General features: G+C 32.6%; 2 protein-coding genes, 1 long non-coding RNA gene and 1 other non-coding gene across 5 annotated transcripts; 2 read left to right on the forward strand and 2 right to left on the reverse strand.

Annotated features, from left to right (window-relative positions):
• Window positions 1-3,238: 3,238 nt before the first annotated feature.
• Window positions 3,239-5,014, reverse strand: LOC116011253 (growth-regulating factor 2). Its single transcript, XM_031250799.1, has 3 exons — window positions 4,571-5,014; window positions 4,196-4,260; window positions 3,239-3,999 (listed from the first exon to the last, which is right to left on the reverse strand). Exons 1-3 carry the CDS (start codon window positions 4,775-4,777, stop codon window positions 3,369-3,371), a joined length of 903 nt encoding a protein of 300 aa, XP_031106659.1. The 5' UTR covers window positions 4,778-5,014; the 3' UTR covers window positions 3,239-3,368.
• Window positions 5,015-12,491: 7,477 nt separating this feature from the next.
• LOC116010429 lies at window positions 12,492-13,257 on the reverse strand. The gene is made up of 2 exons (XR_004096916.1): window positions 13,009-13,257; window positions 12,492-12,629 (listed from the first exon to the last, which is right to left on the reverse strand). It is a non-coding gene; the product is annotated as an uncharacterized LOC116010429 (long non-coding RNA).
• A 6-nt stretch (window positions 13,258-13,263) lies between these two features.
• Window positions 13,264-19,342, forward strand: LOC116010428. Of its 2 annotated transcripts, none has more exons than XM_031249837.1 (18): window positions 13,264-13,524; window positions 13,703-13,820; window positions 14,110-14,300; window positions 14,421-14,528; window positions 15,045-15,109; window positions 15,692-15,797; window positions 16,279-16,362; window positions 16,716-16,862; window positions 16,972-17,100; window positions 17,496-17,563; window positions 17,775-17,808; window positions 17,900-17,984; window positions 18,125-18,192; window positions 18,273-18,386; window positions 18,471-18,506; window positions 18,606-18,692; window positions 18,794-18,885; window positions 19,000-19,342. In XM_031249837.1, exons 1-18 carry the CDS (start codon window positions 13,387-13,389, stop codon window positions 19,166-19,168), a joined length of 1,839 nt encoding a protein of 612 aa, XP_031105697.1. In that variant the 5' UTR covers window positions 13,264-13,386; the 3' UTR covers window positions 19,169-19,342. The 2 variants fall into 2 exon arrangements, with proteins under 2 accessions (XP_031105697.1, XP_031105698.1); XM_031249838.1 differs by having other exon boundaries at window positions 14,113-14,300.
• Window positions 19,343-21,604: 2,262 nt separating this feature from the next.
• TRNAL-CAA lies at window positions 21,605-21,688 on the forward strand. The gene has a single exon. It is a non-coding gene; the product is annotated as a tRNA-Leu (tRNA).
• Window positions 21,689-23,819: the final 2,131 nt, after the last annotated feature.

Below are 23,819 nucleotides of genomic sequence, written 5' to 3' on the forward strand. Positions count from 1 at the left end.
CACATCACTGAAATCCCCAATCAAATGCACCATGAAATACTAACTAGGAAAAATGACATTTTTATCCTTTAAATCTGTAATGTATAGTAATTTTACTCTTTTAATTATTCATAATGTAGATTTATTATTAAAATGATAGATTTCATTCTTAAGCGATTAAATTTAAAACTTTGTTAAGTTGCGTCAAGATAGGTCTTGGCCATATGCGGTCAATGCGACAACATAAGGCCCCCAGTTCTCCTCTCCTCCTCTCACCCCCCAAATTCATATATTAGTTTTAGATGTCATTGAAAATGAAATTTTAGAAGAACTGATATAAAAAATATGGTGAATGATTTGTATCTAAATATATGCATTAAGAATGCCACTTTAATGTTAAATTTTGACATGTATTTTTCTTTATTATTGAATATTTTATGCATTCTATTTTGGCAAAAAAGTTTTTTTTTTAAATAAATAAAGTATTACATTTTAATTTTATATTTACACTTATATAATAAAAAGTGTCTAAATTCAACTATTAAACATGATCATTGTTTTTTTAGGCTCGACCTTGAGTGACGTGTTAGTGACAACAGTTGGAAATTAATTAAATCCACGAATTTGATAACAATTTATATTATAAATTTAACTAAGAAACTAAAAGTGTTATTATATTACCCTTATTAACTATAATTATGTAACCAAAAAAATAATAGGATCACACTAATTATTAACTGGTGATAATGGCAGAGCCATGTTGTGTCCTTTTTGCCCTCATATACTCCAAAGACAATATAGTCCTTTGGAAAAATTTGAAAAGGTAGGAGAAAAAGAAAAGTGAAAGTGTTTAGAGCAAAATGGGAAAGGCTCTTTTCCTATTTATAGTCAATGGGAGGAAAAGATGTTGAACCAGGAATCGGAAGTGATTCCTTAATTAATTTAACCTCCACACATTAATTACAAAACATTGTATTTCCAAAAATGTGAACGTTCGACCACATACATATGTTGCATGTAACTGCCGACACGGCCTGGGACGCCAACGCCGCTAAATGACACTTAACTTTTGGTTGTGGCTCTTTGCCATACACAAATCACAGATCCATTTTCAATGGGTTAAGGGTCAAATTAATTATTAAATTACACACGAAAATGTAATTAGTTATTTAATTTTAAAAAGTTACAATTAATTGTATGAACAAGCTAAATTCGTATAATTGGGTAAAAATGATCTATTCTCTATGATTGACCTTTATTTAAAGAAAAAAAAAAAAAGAAGAGTAACTGTTGTTCAGGAGGCATTAAAGTGGCTGAAGGAGCTTAATTTGGATGGTCTTCAAGTTGAGACGTATTGCATGAAAATGGTGAACGGTATCCAACATCAGTCCATGATGTCGTCTTTCGATCTCATCACTAATGATATTAGAGAAGTAGTTAGAGCATTTTCCAATCTCTACTTTTTGTTTGTTAAACGGTTTGCGAACATGGTCTCCCATCTCTTAGCCCGGGAGACCTTGTCCAAGTGTGGTTGTATGGGCTGTTTTTCGGTCCCTTTTCCTTATTTAGTTCGTTTCTGGATCTTGACTTAAGTTAATCAAATATTTTGCCATTTTGCTTAAAAAAAACAATTAAATAATAATAATAATAAACCCAACCGACCCCCTCGCCTTTGTCTCTAGCCAGAGACAAAGATTGTTGCTTTGCCCCCGGTAGACTGTCTCTTCCCTTTGTAGGGGTGATTTTGATTTTTGTATTATTATAAATATTTAAATTTGATAAAAAATAATTAAAATTTTAAAAATAAAATTAACCTAGAGATTTTTTTATCCAATTACACGAATTTTGTTTGTTTATGGAGTTAATTATATATATTTTTTGAGTTAAATGGCTCGATTGCATATTTGTTTTAGTTAATCACTATCCCTTTTATGATGTGGACTGTGGTAATAGATTATTTGTAAAAAGCTTTTAAAAAAAATTACTATTACTATTATAATTGATACTGGTCCTACTTTACGTAAAAATTTAAAAACACTCATACACTTGGCTTCTTGTCCAAAAATTTGGACATAGAGATCTATCAGATTTAAGCATATATCACTACATCAAAAGTTATAAGTAGTGATGAAGATATAATTTAATTTTTTATTTTATAATTTATATACATGCATAGCAATTAATTAGTGCGACATTTCACTAATGGTAGGATGCTTAGATTTGACATTCCAAATCATCCATGGTGGTCTTCATCTAAAATTTGCACTATCATTGTGACTGATAGATTGACAAAGATTGTTCATGTCGCCATTGTCACCAATCAGTGCTCCTAACGCTAAATTATTTACACTTTAGTCCGCACATGATCAACAAAAGTGATGTATAATAGCCAAACCAATGTTAAATTGGCATTGTTAACTAATTGCACTTTTGATCTGTTTCATGTGACTCAATGTTTTTTTTTTTTTTTTTTTCAAGCGAAATCTAGTATCTTATAAGACTGCTTCATGTATCCTTCGTGACGAGCTAAGCTTTTTATAAGTATTACAATTTTTTTTCATAAATAACTCTTCAACCTTTAATATTACATTTTACTCATAAATAACAATCAATCAATTTATCCATGTTTAGTATTACATTTTTTCTCATAAATAACTATTCAACCCCTAAATATTATATTTCGATTTAAAAATATAACATTTTTTTTACATAAATATTACATTTCCATATTGATCATACTCATCTCACAGAAGACTCATCCTTTAGTTTATTAGCCAAGACAATGAGAGAATTCAAGACTTTTTAATATTAATATGTTTAAACATAGGTTAAATTATATTTTGAATTAAAATTAGCTTCTTCTTTTTTTTTTTTTTAACATATACTGATTTTTTTTTTAAAAATGTGTATTTTTAATTCAAAAAAAAAAAAAAAAAACCTGCTCCACGGCTCCACGAATTCCAAAAATGAAATATCCGGTACGATTTAAGAATTTACGTGGAATAATCCAGTTTTAAGCAATCGAGCGATTAAATTACAAAAATAGCCCTCATCCTATTAAAGTATTTCACGTAATACCCCCCATATATTTTCTCCAGTGAGTCAGTGACCCTTTCTGAAAAGCTATTCTTACCCACAGCAGCACTTAACATGTTCACACAACCAACCCTAAAAAAATATGATTATTATGCAGCCATGTATGCGTATGCATATATATATTTGCCATTTTCTGAGCTAATTATGTTCCTTAATCACAGTATTCGGAAAAATTAAGGATTTGAAATTCAATGTATCATGCAAATGTCTCAGCATTACAAGTTTACAAGACAATAGACAATATTAGCAAAGATTGAAATTAGAGATAATGGGAAATTAAGGGATTTGTGTTCTTACATGAGTGACTTCAAGGATCTTGCTTTAATTGGTTTGCGGGCTTTCTTCCTTTTGCCATCATCCAACTCGTGTTCTTCGTCGTCCTCGTATTCGTCTTCCACATAGTCGAATTCCCCGTCGTCCATGTCGTCCATTTCCGAAGCGGAGGAGCTTCCTCCGTTGCGTTGATCATGCTCGGAGGCGGCGGCGCTGCTACTCGTTGTGCCGCTTGCTCTCCCGGAGCCTCTTTTCTTGCCCCAGAGCGGGCCGAAGCCGGTGTAGTAATATAATTCGTACGGATTGGTGGACACCGAGGGCTTCTTCGGTCGGGCGCGGCGGCAGCGGGTTGTCATTGCGGAGTCGTCCGCCGGAGGCGGAGGTGGCGTCTGTTTCTCGGATTTCTTCACGGCCGTCCTGGTAGGGTGAGCCAAGTTGTTGTAGTGCTTGAGCTGCTCTAAGTGGTGGTCGCAGAAGGTGTGGCCGTCTTTGGCCTCTCTCTTGCATTGCCACGCCTTCCCGTCCGTCTTACAGCACAAAATCGTGGCCTCCTCCGCCTCTGCCGCGCCGTCTTCGGCGGCGGTATAACCGGCCGCCGCCGCGATACGGTTGGAATAATCCCACCCCGGCGAGAACATCGCGGAATCGGGACTGAGAAAAATCCGGCAATAGAGCATTACAGTGCAGGCTAAATCTCATATAATCGAGAAATTATGATAAACCGTAAAGAAATAAATCGGAAATGGGTCTCGATAGTAAAACCCTAAATATCGTCTCAGAACCAGAAAAAAATGTCGAAAAGAAGGAACGAAATAACTGAAATTGATTCAACGCCGCCGGAACTAACCTCTGAACAGCTTCATTAGAATCGTTAAAACTCCCATTTGGGGGATAACTTTCGCATCCATCGAACTGCAAGCAGAAATTTATGGATGAAAAACGAAGAGAAAAACCAAAATAATAAGAGCTATAAAGGGGAAATAGGGCGAAACAGAGAAAACAAATGATAGGAATCGACTAAAAAGGCAGGAAAACACGACGGAAACGGCGAGATTTGGTGGCGTTCCTGAACCCTAAAGAGAGGTTTCCAGAATACCCTAAAGAAGATAAACCAAACCACACCAAACAACAAAGAAAAAAAGCAAAAACCACGAAATGTCCAGTAGCGGATCTGCAAAAAGCGGACAACAAAAGCAGGAATAGAAGAGATTGATTGGCTAACCAGAAAGCTATGCGGCGGCGGCGCCGCCGCAGGAGGAAGCAACATCGACGACGAACCTTCTTCCTCTTGTTCTTCCGGAGGAAAGGTGATGACGTCCCACGGCGACTGATTGAGGTGGCAGATATGAGCGTGAAGAAGGGCTCCGGGCTTCAAGGACGAGGCGGCGTACGTGAGAGGTGACACCTTCGCATGCTTCCTTATTCTCATGGCGGAAAGCTCACTCGTTTTTTTTGTTTGTTTGTTTTTCTTTCGTTTGGTAGAGAGAAAGAGTTGAGTTCAGATAGAGATAGAGAGAGAAAGAAAGAGAGGTGTGTGTGAGTGTGAGTAGATCCAAACCACCTTTTTTTTTATTTTCTTTCTGCCTATTTATATACTTATAGTAATCCTTTTTATTTTATTTTATTTTATTTATCTGTGTTGGCTGAACAGGGTTAAATCTCTGGATAAACTTTACTGTGCTGCTATGATATCAACCGGGAGTTATTAACCTTGTCTTGCACTCCTGCCCACCCTTCATACTTTTGCGAGCACAATAAATAAATAAAAATGTTAACTATTTACTTCTCCCGAATTTATTTCTTGATATTCACATCTATATGTGGCAAAATGTATGTACATCTTTCATACTTTTAAGTTAAAATAAATATAAATCTCTTTAGTCTTAACTGTTGTAGTTTTATATCATTCTCTGTAATTTTTCATACAAATAAATAAAATATAAATTTGACCTTAATTAATGCGTTTCAAATAGTTAACACGACAAATATGTACTATTAGACGAACTTATGTGGTAGGATTGAGATCTTTCGAATTAGTTGGTTTAGAACATGACTATGATATTGTAACCATGCTAACTTTACATGTATTGTTACTTTACTCTAACACCTAGTAAATAAGGTGTATCAAACTTTTAGTCAAGTTAGTAAGATAGTTGACTTGATTTTTGAAAGTACTAAGTTTTATTTCTGTAATAGCTACCTACCTAAGTGGGTTTAACCTAGAGTCCACTTTAAGATAATTTGCATAAACCAAATATATAGTAGCAAATTTTATTGAAAGTGTAATAATATACACGAGATTTAAAAAGAACAAAATAAAAATTGGGAATATTTATAGTTTTGGAAAGTGTAATAGGGCACTGTTTTTATTATCCATTGAAATAAAATAAATAAATAAGTAAAGGTAATGCTTTGTGGGGCTTTGATATCACTAGCTAGCTCATAGCATCGCAGGACGGCAGGAGTATCTCAGCAACGAAATGTGGTTGCGTGGGGGCCAGTGAGATGACATTTGTATATTTGGCCCACACTTTGAAGTTTTTTTGACTCTCTCATTTGTTTCTACAACTAACTATTTCTGAATAGGAAAAATGGAAAATGATGTATGGACTGGGTAAAATTTTTTGTCTGTGGTGATTTTATTAATATAAGAAAAAAATAACATGTGAACTTGATAATTAATTTGTGCTCTCTATCTAGATTAGTGGACGGTGCATGACATCTATAACACAATGTACACACGTAGTACAATGTAAATATAATGCACACATGTTATGCACTGCGTCCTAGATTGAGAACGATCCAAGTGCACATCGAGTGCAAACAGGTGTCTAATTGTCTAAGTGCAACTTCAAAAGTGCACCATACAAACAAAATGTACTGTATAATATGTAATTAAAAGTGCAACTCAAAAGTAAAAAAGTATATTTTTTTTAATAATTTTTGAAGTTTACTTTGCATAACATAATGTGCACTTTTGAAATTCACAACCGGATACACTTTTGTAATGCACATATATGGTCAAACCATATGAAAAAGATTGAATTCAACTTACTAATTAGTTTAGCTCATGATCTTATAAATTTATATGTTTCTTTCTATTTTTTAAAAATTAGTTATTAACACTCCTCATATAGATAATCGGACCATCTTAAATCTACTATGATTGACCACTTGTAATTGGATGAACCTCCCTTAAAACGGAATTGAAGCTTGAAATCTTAACATTAATTTGGTAAAAAAAAATGCTAGACTTTATCAAGAGAATATTTGAAAGGTATTTTTCGACTGTTTGTATCTATTCCAAATTCTCATTATATTCAAAAGAAAATGTGAAAATACTTTTCTTGTAGTTTGTAGTTTTCCCCCACTTCCTTTTTGTGTTGTACTAAAAACAATGTAACTTCATTTGTTTGTTTTGTTTTTGTTTTTTTGAATATTGCATGTGGGAGAGAATTTACATACCTATATAAATAAAAATGCCCAGCATTTTGATGAATTTTTGCGACTTCTTACCAGATTAGTGGTAAGATGAATCAATAAAGGCAAAATAGTATAAATAAATAAATAAATAAATAACGACAATAATAAATAATTATGTATGAGGATTGAACTCCGATAGTAGGATATTAATTCTTTGGACTACAAATAATTGAGAAAGTATATAACAAATACTACTTTTAAAGAATCATTAATTATTTTTTGAAAAATAAAACTTGAATTAAAGAAATTATGAGTATAAATATTGTGAGGTTAAAATTAAGAAAGAAACAAGAGTTAATTCCATTTTAAATTATAGATCTATAGGTCACATTTAACATTTAATCCCTTATTTTCAAGACATTTTCGATTGATCATAAGATTATTGTGGCATGACCATTTTTATCATTCGTCAACAAACATGTTTAAATGACATTAAATATGAGTACATTTTAATATATTAAGTTCTAAGTGTTAATTTATATTTTGGTCATAGATTTAATTTATATGTATCATTCCACTGTTGCGGAGCCTCAGGTTGTGGATGCTCTACTGCAGAGGCGCGGATTTCAATTGAAGAAAAAGGCAACTCTAGCCATGAATTAGAGATTCTTTTTTAAATAAAAATATAGTGGATCAACTCAGTTTGTATAAAAAAAAAACTTAAATGTCCTCGTATTTAATGTTATTTAAATATGTTTGTTGAGTGAGGACCAAAATGGTCATGACACAAAAATATTAGGACCAATATGGATGTCTTGATAAACAATAAAATAAAAAAACTAAAAGTAGAATGTCGCATATAAATCTAGGACAAAAAATGAAATTAACTAAAAAAAAAAAAGGAATAAGAGTCAAATAAGTCATCCAATTATACACAAAACTACAATTAGGCCATCAAACTCTCTCTCACACACACACATAAAAAATTGTAATTGGGGTCATTGAACAACACAAATTCATACAGTTCAACCAAAAATGCTTTATTGAGTAATATGATGACGTGGAGGTTACCGAATTTAAAAATATTTTTTAAAATATTATTTTAATAATTTAAAATTTAATAATTATTTTCTAAACACCTTGTGCTTAGATGTAACATCTGTGGCTCTCCAAATATTATATTGTAATAGAGTCAATAGTGCTAAAAAAATTAAATAATTAAAAAAAAAAAGAATCAGCATTCGTCTCCATGGCCGGAGATGAAGATACCTTCTTCGTCTCTGACGGAGACGAAGACAGATGAAGTGGGTGGGGTTTTATGTTTTTATTTTTAATAATTATTTTATTTTAAATTATTAAAATGTTATTTAAAAAATAATTTTAAATTCGATAATTGACAAGTCAACCTATTGCAAGTAAATACGCCATTTTATGTTGAATTGCATGAATTTGATGTGTTTGATGACCCAATTATTATTATTTTAAAAAATAATAATCTAATTCCTATTGTGCCTTCATCTCCGCCAAAGACAAAGAACCAACCTTCATCTTCAACGGGGACAAAGGTATATGAGGGGGTGATTTTTTTTTTATTTATTTTAAATAATTTTTTATTTTAACTTATTAAAATACTATTTTTAAAAAAAATGTTTTTAAATTAAGTAACCACCAAGTCAATCTATTACAAAGTAAATAGATTATTTTAGATCGAATTGCATAAATTTATGTTTTTAGGGATCTAATTACAGTTTGTGTGAGTTTGATGTGTAATCGAATAGTCTATTTGACTTTTATTCCAAAAAATTATACGGCGCATTAAAAACGCAGTGCAACAAATAAAACGGAAAAAGTTGGAGGTAAAAATGATAATTGTTGTGCTAAAAATTTTCCCGAATTTACTTAATATATATGATCAAGTGGAACAAGTCTTACGGTAAAAATCAGGGATTAATGTTAGATAATCATCAATGTGGGATGATCAACACTCTTAAATAAGAAAAAAATTATAAAATACTGTGACATTTTAGTACATATTTTAAACCTGTTATCATTAAAAGTGCAATGAACAAAACACAATGCATCCCATTATCACTTAGCATATGTGACTCTAAAAAGTGCATATGATGATATATAAAAATGCACTCAAAACGGTTACACTTTTACATATTATTATATGTACTTTGTAGTATTGCTCGGTATACTTTTTGCATTTCAGTAGTCATACTTTATAATATTACTTGGTGTACATTTACATAACATTAAATGCACTACGTAGTTTATAATTTTACCAAAGTGTCACAATGATTTTTTCATTACTTTTGAGATGTTGATTATCTCAAGTAGACAAGTTGAACTTAATAAATGAGTTAATACCCAAGTTAGTCAATGACTATAGTAATTTTTCTCGATTTAGTTCTAAACGTTTTTTTTTTGGGTGCTTAATTGGATTCATGACTTTGATTGAGTCATCGGCTGTTAGAATCAAGAACTAGACTAAATAGAAAAAATAACCACTATAATTGAAGACTAAATTAGATATTAACTTCTTAATAAATCTAAGTTTGACGTTCATCATCTCCATTTCTATTTAAATGTTCTAAAAATATTATCAAAATATTTTGTAAGCATTTATACTCCAATTATAACTAATAATCAGTCTCAGTTCATTATTATTGCATTGTAGCTTTAAAAATGTAAACACGGAAAGTCAACAATACTAAAAAGATGATGTGCAATGAGCTTGACCAAGAAAGTATTGACAATAATAAATCTCGTGACTTTTTAGTACGAGAATCATGTTTTATCCACCCAACTTTTTTGAGAAGTTTTTTTTTTTTTTTTTAAACTATATAAACATTCATTTTATTTTCGACTTATTAGCATATTGAATGATCATATTATTAATTTTAATTGTGACCCACTTATTTTTCAATTTTTTTTTTTTGGAAAAATTGCATCCCCATATTATATGCTTATAGCAATTTTTCTCCTAAATTATTTATGCATCCATATTATCCCCTCAATTATTTTGAAAGTGAAAAANAAAAAAAAAAAAAATTTTTAAAATGCCCCCCCCCCCCCCTTCCCCCATCCCCTTTATGTGAAATGGGTGTTTAGATTGTTAAAATTAAGCACAAGATAGACATTTTATTTATTTTTCTTAGCCAACAAATTATTGCTTATATGTGGGATGGTGGGAATCCCAATAAATTCAAGAAATAAGAAAAATCAATTGTAAATATTATAATTATAATTTTAAACTAATGCTAGCAATAGAATTAAGACTTAAACACAAATAATTCATTATTGTTAAATTTGTATTTAAGACTTAATTTTGTTACTAGCATTAGCTTTTTTTTTTTTTTTTTNTTTTTTTTTTTTTTTTTTTTTTTTTTTTTTTTTTTTTTTTTTTTGAATACAGCATTAGCTTAAAACTATAATAATTATAGTATTTGCAAATGGTGTCTATTTTTTAAAACCATTTATTCTTATTTCCATATACAAGTAATAATTTATTTGAAAAAGAAAGTAACTTGAAATACTTGTTTTGTCATCTGTATTTTTTTTTATCCCCTGTATTTTTGTTTATCTCCCCTCCCGCCCCCTCTCTTTTTGATACATTAGATTGTCCTTATTTTTAACAATCCAAAAGCTCATTTAATAGAGAGGGAAAAAATGTCACTTTCAAAATAATTGAATAGACTAATGTAAATAAATGAATAATTCAAGGCAAAAAAAACTATAAATATATAATTTAGGGGAAAAGTGTCATTTTCTTTTTCTTTTTCTTTTTATTTGTTTGGTTAGCCAGTGAAATTGTGAAAATATATTCTTTTGACAGTATAAGTATCACTTTTTATATGGCAAAAAGAATGAATAATAGTTTAGGTATAAAGCGTGCATCGAAAAAGAAAATGCTAACAAATGGATTACATTCGAATTCAAACTTCTGAATTTGCATCATAGTCTTACCCGAATTGTTGAATTAATAAATTAAAAATTAAAATGTTTTTAAGATAAAAATTGTTTTTATTAAATATTTAATTAATAATGTGACATGTTTCCTTCAAAATAACAATAACAACAATAATGTAACATGTGATTCATTAATTGCCTGTAAATTTATCAAATTAATCACAAATTGGTCAAGCTGTTAACTTCATAACCACAATGCTACAAGGACTCCTAGCAAGAACGGCTTATTGACTTTTTTAGTTTGAGCTAGTCAGCTATGCGGAATATAAATTGATTTACCTTATTGTGGTCATTACCGACCGACTAGCTAGGGCCATAATACGAAGTTTACCCAGTGCACACATACGGACAATAACTATAAATTTCCCTTTTTACAACAAAAATGTATTGTGTTAAATAATAGAAATTTTAATATATGTAATATTCGAATTATATAATCCAACCGTTGACTTCTAGTTGCTAGAATTCTAAAACAAAATGATTCTATCATATATATAATGAAATAAAAAGTAGATGTTTTCTCTTTCCTACTAATTAAATGTTTTGTGATCACTGCAAATTAGAGGTTAGACAAAATGAGAATAAGAGTTGCAGCATCTTTCACCACTCAGTCTTCATTGGTCCTTCTTCACATTTGTCATCAAGATGACATCATTTCAGTGTCCATAGCTATATGCTTCACGAGCATTATTTGCAAATTGAAGTAATTTTTTAAACCATTATCCGAGAAATAGATGATACTAAAGTCTAACTGTCTAAGGTGCTGTGATTTTTATTTTTTTTGGAATAAAAAATACGAATATATTAATGACAAAAGATGTTACGTACACATACTCAAGGCCTGTTTATACAAAGTGTGTTAAAATGAAACCACTATACAGTCTCCAAACCACACAAAAAAAAAAAAAAAAAACACAAGATTAAAGGATGGGTCACTGCACACAAGAATGATTTTTGTATGGTCCTCATAGGAAAAAGATGAGATTCAAGATCTTTGCATTTTTATAATTCTCATCAGAAAAATGAATCTTTTAGCAACCATAGGCTCTTATACAGTGCCCATCTCTTCCACTTCCAATAGAGATCAGAGAAAATTGTTAATGCACTATGTGAACTAATCACACATTCTAATTTAGGCTTCCAACAAATTATAAGCTTTAAGTGGGGACCATGAAATCATCTCTCCTAGACCTAGAGGTTATCATGTGCATGAATCAGTTAACAAAATACATTATCATGTACATAGGAAACACAAAAAGTATCCCTCCTTATCCATGTTAGCTCAATTATATTGTAAATACACCACATCCACTTAGACCCTTTCATGCTTTTATATATATATATATATAAAGAAAATACATTATTATATCAATACTAATCCTAAACTTCCATAATCCCCCCTGAAAGTAAATCGTGAGTTATTTCGTCAGTTCCAATATTTTCACCATTACCTATACAATCGGTCAAGACCTCTCAATGACACAAGGTTCCTAGTTAGATTCCAACCCCAACCCTTTTATGCTCTTGGCTTATTATAGACCTACGTACCATCCTAACACATGAAACATTAAAGGAAATATAGGGTTATTGTAGGATTTGTCTCTACTTATTAGTCGTACTCACTTCTTGTCCTTGAACTATAAATTACATTGCAAATTTTGTCTTTTTTTTTTCTTTTATTGAATTGTGCTCAATTCTCATCCATAAGCTAATTATAATTGACACTGCATATTTTATCCTTGCTGTTTTGTAATAAAAAAGACAAAATTTACAACTCAATTATAACTTAAGGACAAAAAGTGAACTTCTAATCTATGTGGAGAAGAATCTCACAATTGCCCTATACCTCACCATGTTTTCAACGTTAAAAATTCTCCATCTTTCTGAAAAAGATGAAAATAATCTCAACACAGACTGATAATATGATACTACTGACCATTTTAGGCCTCGCATCAACATAAAGAACCTAGCTTTGAAGCTCGAGAGCAAAGCCATTGACAAAGAAACTGAGAAATTAAAACTTATATTCACCATTTCGTATTACTAAAAAAATACTGTTTTTTTACACACGAACATGATAATCCATATAAAAACCCTCCCATATATGTTCCCAATTCATCGAATTTATACCCTTTCGATCTAAATTCATCTCTAATTTGATTAGAAACCTAGAAGCAGCTCGCATATGCTAGGGAATATTCAATTCAAGAAATCTGGGGGGAATTTCTAAAATGCATACGTGGGAGATGTGCAAAGAATTACCATTGCTTACGCTTTTCGATCCAGGTTGAAACGCCTTCAGTTGCTACGCAGAATCCGAGCCGAACCCAGAGCTTGGAGCGAGGGTTTTTTTGCCTGGAAAGAAAAGAGAAGAGGGAAGTGTTTGATAAAATCACCGCCTGTTGAGCCTCTAAAATCACAGCCTACTGGTTCCACACGAGTAAAGATTCCAGCCTCGGACCATACACGTGCGACTCAAGTGCCGCTATATAGTAGAGACGTGTCTCGCGCTTTTTCTCATATTTTTTGTGTTGAGAATTGCCCAATTGCCGTGGCTTGGGTCCAAAGAAGAGTTAATGAGAAGCTGGGCGAGTTGAAAGGTTGAAACTTTGAAAGACTCAATCTTGATACTGAGTCGCCATGAAAATGTTGCTTAAGCCGATTGTTACTAGTACTACAAATGGAGTCTTCCAATTCCCTTTTTATTCAATCCCATCACCACATATCAGAAAAAGGAGCAATTCTATCATAGCACAGGCCACTCCTTCCAGAACCGAGGCATGTTTTTAATTTTCTTTCTTTTCACCACTGGAAATTGGAAAAATCGCCTACTTTCTATAACTGTATTGTTATTATTGTAAAAGTGTACGGAGTACTTTGAAGTACTGTATTTCTCTGCACTCTGCTTTGTTCCGGGTACCACGGGTGATGATAAAGCTTCTGTCTTGGCTTGTAGAGGATAATGAAAAGCATAGCTGTGAGTGGAGAGGTGGGCGGAGCTGGTGGCGCATACTCTTATAATGCTTTGAAAAGATTGGATCAGCTTTGGTCTGACATTTGCTCTGCTTCACAAGGTTTAGAGCTGTGACTGTATAATTGTTCACTTGGGTTTACTTTTTAATGTTTTATGTGGCAATGTGTGAATTTCTTTTTTCTTTGGGTGACGAGTGAAACCCGCACCCACTACCAAGGGTGTGTACCCCGTGGTAAACAAGCCTAGGGTGAGGTTGCCTATAGCTGAATGACTCAAACTAAGAAGGCTAATAAATAGCTCCGGTTGAAACTTGTAATTTTGTGGTTAGCTTTGGCTGTGGTTACCTTCAAGGTGTGATTTTTATATGAAATGAAATTGCATATATGCAGCAGTCACACAGGTACCAAGGCAAGTAGTTTCAACAGTGTCTGGGTCCTATAAGGATTCTGAACTTGGTGGAAAATCTCTGGAGATGTTTGATGTGGTGGTTTGTGGAGGTACTTTGGGGATCTTTATTGCCACTGCATTGAGTTCCAAAGGTCTTCAGGTTGGAATTGTGGAAAGGAATGTTTTGAAGGGGGTATGCTATTCTTCTACTGATCATTTTGTGGGATTTGATATCTAATTGTTTAGTGAAGAACTAACCATCTGGTTTAATATTAGATGATAAGTATTTGATTTTTGGGTAATTGATGAACAGAGAGATCAGGAATGGAATATATCAAGGAAAGAGCTACTGGAACTGGTAGAAGCTGGTATCTTAACAGAAGATGACATAGAAAGGGCTGTTGCTGCCAGTTACAATCCTGTACGTTTATTATTCCTGATATTAGTGGGGGTCATTAACTGAAAGTTCATGTGATATCATTGAAAACATTAGCAAATAACAATACAGGTATCTATGTGTCTATCCTGAACTTGGAATTCTAATTAGCTTTAAGCAGTATGAGTCTTTCTCCATATTACTTTCGGCATAAGAAAGTTTATCACTTGCAAGTTTATTATTTATCCTTCCCAAAATAGGATGAAAAAAACACCAATGTGAGCTTTGTCTGCAATGAAAGCAAAAGACTATGCTCTGTGGCATTTGATTTCTTAGCACTTCCCAAATCTTGCATCTCTTCCTCCAATAGGTTTTCCATTTTTACAGGATTAGTTAGGTTGGGGGAGGTTGTAAGGTGGTTGGCTACTTTGTAATTCCTTTAGATGCCTGTTTAAGTGATATCAAATTATCTAGGCTTGAAGCAGAACTTTCATAATATTTGGCTATTTGGTAGGTTGTTACATATGTTTTCTTCTACATTTGATTTTGTTTACTCTGCAGAACAGATGTGGTTTTGAAGGAAGGGGTGACATTTGGGTCAATGACATTCTCAACCTTGGTATTTCGTAAGTCAAGTATCCTGTTATTCCACAAAGACTCTCTCACATTGTGTTATTTTATACTCCTACCACTGAACTGGGAGAAAATGCATTTATCCTTTTTTCTCGTTATTATTATCATATATGACTTGATAAGACTTCATATCAACCAGCCTTACAATAGCTATAATGTCACCTTTGTGAATTTACTGTTGTATATTCTTCTCATATTATAGAGAAACTTAATTCTGTTGATGGGAACTATGAGATGAAGTTTAATGATAAGTTTTTGCTGACAGAATTTACTAGTGTTATGAAATATATTAGGTCTTATTATCAATATTGTGCTGTCAAAGATAATAGTATTTTTGTGTGGTATATATTATTTGCTTGTATATCAACATTAGTAACATTCTTCTATAAGGCACAGTTTTCAGTTTTGCTTATGGGGTTAATAGTTCTATCAATTCTTTAATGCGTTTGTCCGTGGTGTGGACTGTGTGGCTCTTAATAGTTTTTTATTAAAAAAAAAAAACGAGGTTATCAGTAATTATATTTTTCATCTATAAGATAATTGAAATTTTATTTATTGCACCTCTGTAATTGTAGGCCCTCAAAGCTCGTACAGATTATGAAAGAGCGCTTTGATTCCCTTGGAGGTGTCACTTTTGAGGGTTGCAGTGTGTCTACAATAAATGTTTATGAGGATGGAGTGGTAAGATTACTAACTCAGAATTGAATAAGGAACATTTTAACTCAGAGTGTAGCCTCAATTATTTAGTGTTCAAATGATATATATTGTCTGTCTTTTCTCTCTCTTCACCCCTAATGTTTTTTTGTTTGTATTCAACCAATGACCAGGAAAAGGATGTTGAGTTCAAAGGATATAAAACTAGGAATAAGAAGCAAAATTTTTATAATGTCTGAGGATTCAACTGAAGTTTCAGAATTTGGAATGTGTAATAAAATGTCAAATGATAGCGTTATGACAAGAGGCATCCATACAAGATCTGATTGTTTGATTTAATAGATCGCAAATTACTATATAGAAAACTTATACGGAGTAATTTTTATATTCTAAATGGACAAAAATTTGTGAAAATCTGGATTTAGTAAAAAAAAAGTGATTTACATTATCATTTAAAACATTTTTGGCTTAATTCCTCATACAACTGTATTTATCTTTTATATCATAGGTTTTGCATTTAGATGAGGGGAAGGTTTTGTCATCACGGCTCATTATTGATGCAATGGGGAACTTTTCTCCTATTGTAAAACAGGTGAAAATTTTTGCTTGTGATTTTTCATCTGTGAATTATCTGCAATGTCTATGTTAAACCTCCAACTCTCCAAGTTTTGGTGTTTCTCCATCCATCAACCATGAACAATACATGGAATAGATCATCATTATCTATTATGAATTGCAGGCTTGGGAATATGCAATATAGTGAGGGAATACGTAACTCATAATAAAGACATTAGCGATTGTCCTTTCTTATGGAAACATTTTTCAATCACTTTACTGTATAATGTTGATTTTTCTATTGTGTCTTTCTTTGTGTTGTCCTGAAGTTTTTGCATGGTTTGAGCCTAGTGGCTTTAAATGGCTTTTGATGTTTAAGTATTATGTTAGATTAGACGTGGAAGGAGACCAGACGGTGTTTGCCTGGTGGTTGGTACGTGCTGTCGTGGATTCAAAGATAACTCTACAAGTGATGTTATATTCAGCAGTGCTTCTGTCAAGGAAGCTGGAGAATCAAAAGTGCATTACTTTTGGGAGGTCGGAGAAATTTTCAGGCTTTTCAGTGCTTAGTTCCCGATAACGTGGGCACTAAAAAATTGTTTAATGATCTTCTTTCATCAGTCTTGCTCACTCTGACAATTTGCAGGCATTTCCTGCTGGCTCAGGTTCCATGGACCGAACTACTTACATGTTCACTTATGTTGACCCTCAACCTGGATGTCCGAAACTGGAAGAGTTACTTGAGGACTACTGGGACTTGATGCCGAGCTATCAGGTGAAAAGTAATCATTATAAATTAAGTATTTGTGTTGTCCTGTAGTAATGTTTTTGCAAATCAAGCGGTGGGTAATAATACGCCATATAATGAACATGTTTTTTGGAAAATCTTCTATTTATAGCAATTTCGGTTAGAAAAAATGTTCCTCTTAATGCAAGAAATGCGTTCTTAGTCATAGAACTTAAAATACATGCAACTTTATAGTTAAAAGACAACTCTTGAGTGATTTATTCAACAAAATTTATTGCCGTTAATGAGTGAAGTTCCATCTTGCTGTCACAATGTCTTAAAAGTTTATGCATTTTATGCTAAAAGACAATTTCCGCATTGGCTGCCCTTCTTTCTTTAGGAGTTGTTGAACCTCTGACGTGTGCTGTTTTCAAACTTTATAGGGGGTGTCTCTTGACAGTCTGGAGATCTTAAGAGTTATATTTGGCATATTCCCAACATATCGTGATAGGTAAATATACTTGAGATCTATATGAACCTTTCCCTTCTCCCATATAGCATTATGTGGGCCAAGGACCTAGTAAAGGAGATCGTTCATTTTGTCGGTTTCTTATGCAAAGTATTTTTTAAAAAGATAATTTCTATGCTGTGACATTTGTTACTAGTTACCGTTATTTGCTGACACTTTCCATTCTCACTTTTTTTGTTGGTGGACTTGGCAGCCCTCTGCAAGCAGCGTTTGATCGTGTTCTACAGGTATTTTTACCTTACACTGTTCTAGTCTTTTGAAGCCAAAATTCATTATGCTCACGTATCAAATGGATTACAGAGTTAAAACTATTTGCAGTTTGGAGATGCAAGTGGCATACAGTCACCTGTTTCTTTTGGTGGTTTTGGGAGTTTGACTCGACACCTTGGTAGATTAACTAACGGTACAAGGTCTCTTAGCATAACTGCAGATCCGTCTTATCAGTTTAAGCAAACAAAATAAAATTATGGCTGTCTGGAAGGATTATCATTTATCAGATTAGGCTTCTAACTTGCTTATTTTTCGATTGTTTTGAGGAACAAGGCATAATTGAAGCACTTGATGAAGATTTTCTGGATTCTCAGAGCTTGTCGCTGTTGAATCCTTACATGGTCAGATTTCGTACTGCATAAACAATTATGTGTGTTATAGTGCCATCATCGTAAATCGTAATGCAGTTATTGTTTTACAGCCCAACTTAAGTGCATCATGGCTATTTCAAAGGGCAATGTCGGCAAAAAAGCACTCTGATGTCCCACCGGATTTCATTAATGATCTCCTCTTTTCCAATTTCCGAAGCATGCAGGTAGGTCGATCTCAATTATGTTTTCTTGGGACATGTTTTTGCTCATCCTTGTACCGAGCTTTATTTGTCATGATGAATTGCCAGCGACTCGGGGATCCTGTGTTGAGACCATTCCTTCAGGTAAGGATCGGAGGCTCACCCTTTCTCCTGATCTTAGAATTCCGTTTCTACAAGGATTAGAGAACTAATTTTTGTTTCTGTTAATCTGTTCCGATACAGGATGTTATACAGTTCGGGCCACTAGTCAAGACACTAGGCCTAGTAATGTTAACTAAACCTCAAATTCTTCCATCGATATTCAAGCAGGTGTATTTTACATTGCTTTGTCGTTAATAATGCTCTTGTTGCTTTTATAACGTTCAAGAAAACACAATAGATAAATGGCATCTTTCTGGTCTGATTTCCAGGTTGGAATTCCAGTGCTTCTTGACTGGTCCGGGCATTTTTTCATGCTGGGATATTACACGTTTCTGTCTACGTACCTCGACCCTGCAATTAGGTAACACACGATAATGTTTCAATTCCTTAATATCTGGTTTTTGACATCGACATCAGCCTCTTCTGCTTTAGCTCGTTTATCCTTAGTGTCGGGAAATTGTGGTTATCCTGTCAGGCCATTGATAGACACCTTCCCGGCCAAGATGAGATACGAGTGGAAGCGGAGGCTTGAGGCCTGGAAATATGGAGCTGGTTTGGATTACAAACTGGAGTGTTCAACGACACAGGAGCAAACAGGTACGAGGAAAGATTCATCTGACACTTGGAGTTCAAATACTGTTTGATGAATATATACAATATACTTTTGGTTCCATTATACATCGACAATGTATCAAGTATACATATAAATGCAATGTTGTTGTAACTAACATTCAATATAATATACAAAAGTTATGAACAGTCGCTTTTATGGAGTTGTAACTATGTTCACGATATAAATACAGATTTTGGTCACGTCACACTCATGATGTCTGCTACAAGAATTTTATTTACTTTTTAGTTCAGATATAGAGTATTGGTCATTTTCCTTTCCCAGAAACATACAAAGACGATAAAGCTAAAAACAAATGATCAAGCATTTGTCTGTGATTTCTTAACCTAGTATGACAAAGAGGGATTAATTAGGTTCTCAAAATTCGAGTTTAAGCCTTACTAAAAGTGATTTTATATGGGCTGGGGCGTACGTATTATTAGAGCATTCTCAAGAGACGTTTTTAATAATTTAAAATTAAATTAAATCAAGTTAATTTTTAACCCGACAATCCAAAGTGAAAAAGTTGAAATATCAAAACTAAAATTAACATTTGAATTAAAATGATTTATAGAGCATAGCCAACAAATTAAAAGAAGCAATACCCTGAAGAACATCGTGTGTTGGATTTAAGAAGTGATGGGAGTGAGGTAGGCTCAAGTGTGCATTGCATGCATGCTCTGAGGTTCAATCACCATGAAAGCTAAGGGCAGTCCTCTTAAGTGCAAGGTGGTTGCATGAAGTAATGGGGGTATTTAAATGTTGGGCCCATCATGATTTAAAATCTTGCTGTATGTACATTCTCCACTTCATCATCATAATCATAAACTTTACTATTTCAACAAATTAAATTGAATGGTTCAACTTCATATTTGATAAATGAAAATGAAAAAGCTCATATAAAGATTTGAAATTTTTAAAAATTACTCCACATTATATATTTTCTGAATAACAAAGTTTGAAATCATGAAAAATTTTATAATGTCGTCGGTAGGTTATACTTCTCTAATGTACCTATACTAAAGCCTGTATGATATACCACTTTGTAAAGTACACAGTAGTATGAAATTTTTATCAAATTCAGATAAAAATGACATCAACTAATTAATATCTCTATTGTATCTCTTACTTTGTTTGAAATTTTATGAGGGATGTAAATTAAACTTATGAACACAAAACATGATCGGTAGCGATGTAAACATAATCGATCTTTCATATATACTTCTAGATATGAATATAGGATCAACGTTCTATTTATCTGTTGATCAATATTAATACGGAAGCTACTTGAAACTAAGTAAACTTATAATCTCTTAAATTAAAGTAATTTACCTCATTCCAAGCTAGCTTGTAGAGAAGTATGTATAAACTTACTGTACAACAACCTCTATTATTCTATCTCTAAGCTAAGCTTGCTTACTGCCTAACATGCAAGAAAATTTATACTTAATTAACTCCAAATGAACCATGGCCGGCTACCTCTTGTTGTGGAGTGGATTTGAGCCGGTGGGGATTTTTCTCTTCTCCGGCTCGAAATCTCTAGACGCGGCCGGAGCACCGGCCGGCAAAGGCTGAAACGCTTGCTGGCTGCTTCGCTCCGACGGGGCGGAAGAATCAACCGGCGGCGGCAGAACGGCTTGAATTATGATCGACGGCGAGGTGAATAGGAGGAGAGCAATGAGAAAGGAGGTGTAGAAGTGAAAGTGGTGGTGATGATACATGGTTGATTGTGTGGGGGAATATTATTGTGTTTAGAGAAATATATGTAAAATAGATGGAATAGCTAGGTTTGTTTAAAGCTAATTAAGGCAAAGGTGGTACAACAACTTTGATTATATGTACATATGTACATGGATGTGGTTGGTCCATGTCATACATATGTTGGAAAATGGAGACAAATAGTTTGATACACTTCAAAGTATTTTTGGTCTTTGTTTTAATGAGTACTTTTGTGCATGCCCATTATATCAAATAGTCAAATACACAAATTAACAAGGTTTTTATGGGAGGGTTTAAGTAAAAATATACTCTCACGTAAAAAAAAAAAATTGATAACTGATTTGCTCTATAACAGTTAAGAGTTGCTAAAAAAGGCACGATTAATATTTTATAAACTATTATTGTAAACTTGAAAGTTTGTAATAATTATGAAACTGAACTTGTACATATATATTTTTTTGTTTTTACTTGCTTTTTTTTTTTTGATTTTTTTTAATAACTAAAACTCTAATCATTGATGAACTTTGATGTGCAGTTGAGATAAATAATAGTGTAATTTAGTATTTGGCATTTATAAAGTAAAATAAAATTACTTTAATGCATGTATGCACATTGTAGAGGGTCAGATGTTTTATGATTATTTACAATAAACAACCCAAAGCCATTTTATTTATTTGGTACAAAATATTTTTTGTGTGTAAATAATTACAATGAATCTAGGTTTACTTAAAAGTGATAAATAAATTGAAAGGTCAAGATGGTCGAGTGGTCTAAGGCGCCAGACTCAAGTTCTGGTCTTTGTGAGAAGGCGTGGGTTTAAATCCCACTTTTGACATTGAATTTGTCAAAAAAAAAATTTTGAGATGAGATAAAGAAAATATTTGTAAAATAAATCTATGAGATACGTAAACATACATATTTTATAATTAGAAGTTATCTCTAGTATTTAATGACGTGCTAGTATTAGATCTTAATTTAAATTTCATACTCATCCATATATACTTAATTAACCATATGTTTATTTCCGATCATGAAAAGAACTTGAACTACAAGTAAAGAATGTTTTGAAATATACATATAAAGTATAATATAATATTTTGTTTGTTTTTAAAGGTGTCATATCATTGGATCTTTAACAGTAGTACAGTGAGATCAGATCAGATGAGCAATTAAGGTGGCTCTGGTCTGGGCTTGACAATGATAATCAATAGGGATGGTGGCGGTTGATAATGGCAGAAGCTACCAATCAAGGTGAAGGGTTTTCAAGAACGGATCGCAAATAGATGCCCCGAAAGGGGTTGAGTAAGTGAAATATTATTCTCGTAATATTAATTTTTATGGGATTTTTTCAATCAGTCTAATCCGTAAAAATAATATTGTACACATATGATTGAGTCTATAATTTTTATAAAAGAAAATTGAGTTGGAAAAATTTTAGATTCACGAATTTTTAATTTCATATCAATTTATGATAAATTCAATTTAGTTGAATTGTGAGCATCTCTAGTTGAAGGACATTATCCAAGAATAGGGTAGCTAGGTCAAACTAACATGGGTAGGGCGCATTATAAGCTAAGAGTGCGCAGCCTAGCTTTTTGTTGTTCATCATCACATTCATATTGCTATTGAACGCATCCATACACCTCTGCTTCTTATCGCCATCACCATATATAACACCATTAATCTTTGCTCCCCAACAATGTACGGAGAACTGAAGGGCAACACCTTGCCTGTAATCTTTTTTCTTTCTGGTGAAATGAAAATTATTCAAACTCGTGATTTCGTATAAAGTTGACTTTAATATCAAATTAATGATGCGTTTCATTTCAATTAAATGTTTAAACTAATAGTTAAAGTAATATATATTAGTTATTGGTTTGAATCAATCAAGTATGAACAACCCATAATGATTTATTTCCTTGAAGTTTTTTATCGGTTACGATCACAAAGGAGGGTTCATCCAGAAATGGATGAAATCTTTTTCGTATAATAAAGAAAATTATGCAGTGGGGCATTTAGGTTATCTAAGATATGACTTTTGGAGGAAAAAATAAAAACGAGATATTTATATAAAACATTTTTTATCATTACAAATACGCCGTAAAAAAGAAGGATATGTGCGTAGTCAACATTTTTGTAGCCGTATAAATTTGATTTTCCCGTCTTATTAATTACTTTCAACCAAACCATTCATACCTTCTTAAGAAATTATTTTATCAAAAAAAAAAAAAAAAAAAAGAAAGAAAGAAAGTTGCGGAATCTTTCAAAGAAACACAATTATTACCATATTTGAACAATAAATATTTGTCCTTTGCTTGATTACGACATAAGGACAAACCAAGCATCCTCAACTATGCCTTAAAAAATTAGGAAAATGTTTATAGTGTTGTATGTTAATATAGTCATACAAATTTGGAGGTGAAATCTTTGAGATTGCAACTTTAAAAAAAAAATCACGCACTATCTAAAAAAGTCTCACACTTATGCGAATCAAATAAAATGCAATACTTCAATGCCCATACTAATCATTACTGTGGTTTATATTATATAACATGAACGAAATGTCTTATAAATGTTAATAACTATAATAATTAATGAAACACCAAAAGTAATTAATACTACTGTAATTTGCATGTATGCATGCGTTTAGAAGAATAGTGTTATGGCCTAATATATTTTTAAGATGAATATATTCAAATACAACAATTAACTATACTAATCTCTCTAAATTATTCACAAATATTGAAACTATTGGTCATTGTAGGTGGAAATGTGCGTTTGATAATAACAATTAATGTTAAAATCATAATTATATTGAAATAACTTGAAAAACAACAATGGAATATTAATTGCTTTCTGTTTCCGATGGAGAAAATGACATGCAAACATGTCGGTCGTTGGCGTTTTGTCCCAAAATCTCGCAAGAGTTGTTCGGAAAGTCGTTGGAGTTAGTTATAAAGTAGGCG

The sequence above is a fragment of the Ipomoea triloba genome, chromosome 2, assembly GCF_003576645.1.
Source record: "Ipomoea triloba cultivar NCNSP0323 chromosome 2, ASM357664v1".
In the NCBI taxonomy this organism is placed as follows: Eukaryota; Viridiplantae; Streptophyta; class Magnoliopsida; order Solanales; family Convolvulaceae; genus Ipomoea; species Ipomoea triloba.

Excerpts from the sequence above, each read along its gene's own strand:
- LOC116011253 (XM_031250799.1), bottom strand. The coding sequence starts at position 4,777 with ATGAGAATAAGGAAGCATGCGAAGGTGTCACCTCTCACGTACGCCGCC. Across the intron at positions 4,261-4,570 it reads CGCCGCCGCATAGCTTTCTG|TTCGATGGATGCGAAAGTTA; the intron begins GTTAGCCAATCA and ends TTCTGCTTGCAG. Across the intron at positions 4,000-4,195 it reads TCTAATGAAGCTGTTCAGAG|TCCCGATTCCGCGATGTTCT; the intron begins GTTAGTTCCGGC and ends GATTTTTCTCAG.
- LOC116010428 (XM_031249837.1), top strand. The coding sequence starts at position 13,387 with ATGAAAATGTTGCTTAAGCCGATTGTTACTAGTACTACAAATGGAGTC. Across the intron at positions 13,821-14,109 it reads CATTTGCTCTGCTTCACAAG|CAGTCACACAGGTACCAAGG; the intron begins GTTTAGAGCTGT and ends GCATATATGCAG. Across the intron at positions 17,985-18,124 it reads CCTTGGTAGATTAACTAACG|GCATAATTGAAGCACTTGAT; the intron begins GTACAAGGTCTC and ends TTGAGGAACAAG.